The 3,448-nt window shown below is 49.2% G+C and overlaps 1 protein-coding gene across 1 annotated transcript; it reads right to left on the bottom strand.

Moving 5' to 3' along the window:
• Positions 1–1,888: 1,888 nt before the first annotated feature.
• Positions 1,889–3,091, bottom strand: LOC138911536 (uncharacterized). The gene has a single exon (XM_070210870.1). The coding sequence runs from the start codon at positions 3,089–3,091 to the stop codon at positions 1,889–1,891; it is 1,203 nt and encodes a 400-aa protein (XP_070066971.1).
• Positions 3,092–3,448: the final 357 nt, after the last annotated feature.

Here is a 3,448-nt window from a genome sequence, read left to right as displayed (position 1 = left end):
CGTGCAGTGTGTTACCAACTTTAATGTCAAGCTTAGCTAGCTTGACGGCGGGGCGAGTAATAATTCCATCGGCGGTTCGCACCACGGCACTTCGGACCTGGCCATCCTTTGAATGGTGCACGTCTACAACCACTCCTCTTGTCCAACAGTTTCGCTTGGCACCGTCGTCATAATAATGACGATGTCGTCGACTGATATTGGTTCGAGTGGCGGTTGAAACCACTTAGTACGTCTGGTGAGTGTAGGCAGATACTCGCGCAGCCATCTCTTCCAAAATTGGTCAGCCAATTGACTGGCGACTCGGAAGCCTCGTGCCAAGCTAGCTCCGCCTTGCTCCCGTAATCCTCTCTCACGCAATCCGCTTGAATGACCTATAAGAAAATGATTTTGAGTCAGGGCTTCGGACTCAGATGTCTCCAAGGGAACATAAGTGAGTGGCCTTGAGTTGAGCACGCTTTCTACGTCAGCCAATGCTGCTCGTAGCACCTCCTCTCGTAACCCAGAGGGCGGCAGAATTTCCGACAGTATTGATTTTGTAGACCGCCATTCGTTCCTACGATCCTCCCATGCGGGGTGATCCTGGCGGGATAAAGGTAAACTCGAGTTCTGGGTACTGTCGCTCGATCAGAGCCGGCGAAATACGTTCAATTTCATCTTTTAATACTCTGCTAGCGCCTCTGAAATTTGTGCCATTGTCCGACAGCATGCGGCGGGGGCAGCCGCGTCTGGCCACGAACGACTTCAGAACGCATAACTATGAGTCAGTTGAGAGCGACGTAGCTATATCTAGGTGAGCGGCGCGCACCGTGAGGCATGTAAATAGCACGCCCCAGCGCTTCTCACGACGCCGTCCAACGACAATGTCGTAGGGGCCGAAGTAATCCACTCCAGTATATGTGAGCGGTGGAGTATAGGGCGATAATCGTTCGATTGGCAGGTCGCCCATCGCTGGCGGCTTTGGGCGGGCGCGTCGTATGCGGCACGCTGGGCAGGTATTGGAAACTTCTCTCACCAAAGCTCATAAGCCACAAACCCAGTACTGCTGCCGCAGTTCATTTACGACGATTTCATTGTGTAGGTGATGATACCTGCGGTGATAAAACTCAACCAGCAGATACGTCAATTGATGTCGTCTTGACAGAATTATCGGGCGTTTTACGCAGACTTCGACTCCTTCTATATTGTCTATCTGTCCTTTAGTACGTAGAATGCCCGAGTCATCCACATAAGGGGAGCACTTAAACAGCAAGCTTTTGCGATCGGTTAAGCGGCGCCCCGACCTTAAGCAGGTGATCTCACCATAAAACTCCTCTTCTTGACAAATCCGGATAAGAAGCACATCCATTTCATTGCTTTTTTTAAGGAGCAGCGTCTTCTGCAGATCCAGTCCTCCGTCCAATCTGACCTTCTTAGTAATATTCCGTAGGAAATCCAGTACGCATAGCTGTACGGCTCTCAATTTTTCTAGCTTGCTGAAACGCTGCAGATCCGGCAGAATATATCTCCAGGACGACGTGTGATTATGTTGTTTTTCAGCATGGGACAACATGTTTACTGCAGGGCCTATTTGTGGCCACTGCGATTCTTCTAGATACAAAAATGGTGGTCCATTGAACCACCTGGTTGAGCCATGAATTTCAGGTTTTAGTCCATTTCGTACCATGGTCTGCCACGTTTTGAGCCGATGGTACCCATCGCCAGCTGTCCACATCTGATTTTTCTAAAATCTCTCCTATCCGAAGCTCTGGAACTTTCGAGCATCGGAACGGATCCAGTAGAGCACATCCTTTGAATCTGTCAAGAATGTTCGTCTATTTATGCGTACCGACATTTCCTTTTGGATACATTTGGACAGTCTCAGACCTAAGACCGCGGCCATCAGTTCCATTCAAGGTATGGACGCGGGTATGAACGCGGGCTTTAAGGGTGCTACTCTCGTTTTCGAGGCGACCAAACTGCAATGTACTTGGCCATCAAGTTCAGCCCGCAAAAATACAACTGTGGCGTAAGCATTCATACTGGCATCAACGAATGTATGCATCTGCACGGACTGGGTCCGGCTCACCCACTTCATGCACCGTGGAATGCGGACGGCATTCAAATTTGAAACTAGATCAAGCCAGTGTTGCCAATCGGCTTCGTCTTCGTTGGTGAGGTCGTCATCCCATCCGATATTGGATCGCCATATGTTCTGAAGGATGATCTTAGCGCGTATATTAAAGAATCCTAGCAGCTCAAGCATGTCGAAAATAGACATGATCACACTCAGAACACGTCTTTTAGTTGGGCGCTCCTTAGATGCCTTCGCAAGCAAGTTTCGCGTCACCACAAACGTCAACAGATCTTGTCCAGGTAGCCACCACAGGCCTAAGACCTTCTCTTGCGCTTCATCCTGAACGCTGATACGTTTGTTTAACTCTTCACAGTCGTCTTTCAGCGCCTGTATAACTTGCTTCGAATTTGATGTCCAGCGGCGCATCTCGAAGCCGCCACTAGTATGAATTCTTTTTACAGTCTCAGCTAACTGTATCATATCAGCTCCAGTATCCACCAACTGCAGCCAATCGTCAACAAATGTGTTTTTGCAAATCGCCTTTACCGCATCCGGATGGTCCGCTACAAGCCGCTCGGCATTGCGATTCTTGACGTAATTTGCTAGAGCTGGCGAGCAGGATGCTCCAAACGTCATGACTTGCATAACGTATGTTTCGGGGAAGCGTGACGAATCTCCATCACGCCAGAGAAACTTGTGTGCTGGTTGGTCTTCTAGGCGCACCTTGACTTGATAAAATATTTCCCTTACTTCGATAGGACGCTCTCGGAAGTGTATTAGCACCCCCATCAAAGATGCTAGTGTATCTGGACATTCCAACAAACAATCGTTCAGCGACATGCCACTAACTTTGGCAGCCGCATCCCAAACCAGGCGCGTCTTTTTATTGTTCGGATTGGTGACTGTAAAGATGAGAAGAAACCACGATGTACTGTTAGCTACTAACTCACTATCCTTCAACCGGCGGATATATCCCTTCTGTTTGTAATCGTGCATCGTGTTCATCATGAACTCTTTCAGTGGTGGGTCTTTTGACATCTTTGCCTCTAAACATTTCAGGCGCTTAACAGCCATCTGATAAGAGTCTGGCAGGTGCATGCGATCGAACCTCCATAACAGTCCGGTCTGCCAGCGCTTTTCGTCTTCGATAGGTAGTTGTTGCCTCCATAATCTGCATCGAGCGTTCGTCCTCTTTGGATCTCAGCGGATGTGAGCAAACGCTCACACCCAGTGACTCAATTGAAAAATAGTTCTTCAGAGCTTCATCTATCCCACGCGCCGCACTGCACTGGCAAATATGTAGCAGCCGAGGCGTGGTGCTGTTTCCCACAGTGGGGCGTCCATATACGGCCCATCCTAGTCTGCTTCGCGCTGCTATGACATCGTCGTTTTCAC

This window comes from Drosophila virilis, unplaced genomic scaffold, assembly GCF_030788295.1.
Source record: "Drosophila virilis strain 15010-1051.87 unplaced genomic scaffold, Dvir_AGI_RSII-ME tig00001507, whole genome shotgun sequence".
Classification (NCBI taxonomy): Eukaryota; Metazoa; Arthropoda; class Insecta; order Diptera; family Drosophilidae; genus Drosophila; species Drosophila virilis.
The sequence above is the reverse complement of the archived record's forward strand: the minus strand, read 5'-3'. Positions and strand labels throughout refer to the sequence as shown.

Excerpts from the sequence above, each read along its gene's own strand:
- LOC138911536 (XM_070210870.1), bottom strand. The coding sequence starts at position 3,091 with ATGTCAAAAGACCCACCACTGAAAGAGTTCATGATGAACACGATGCAC.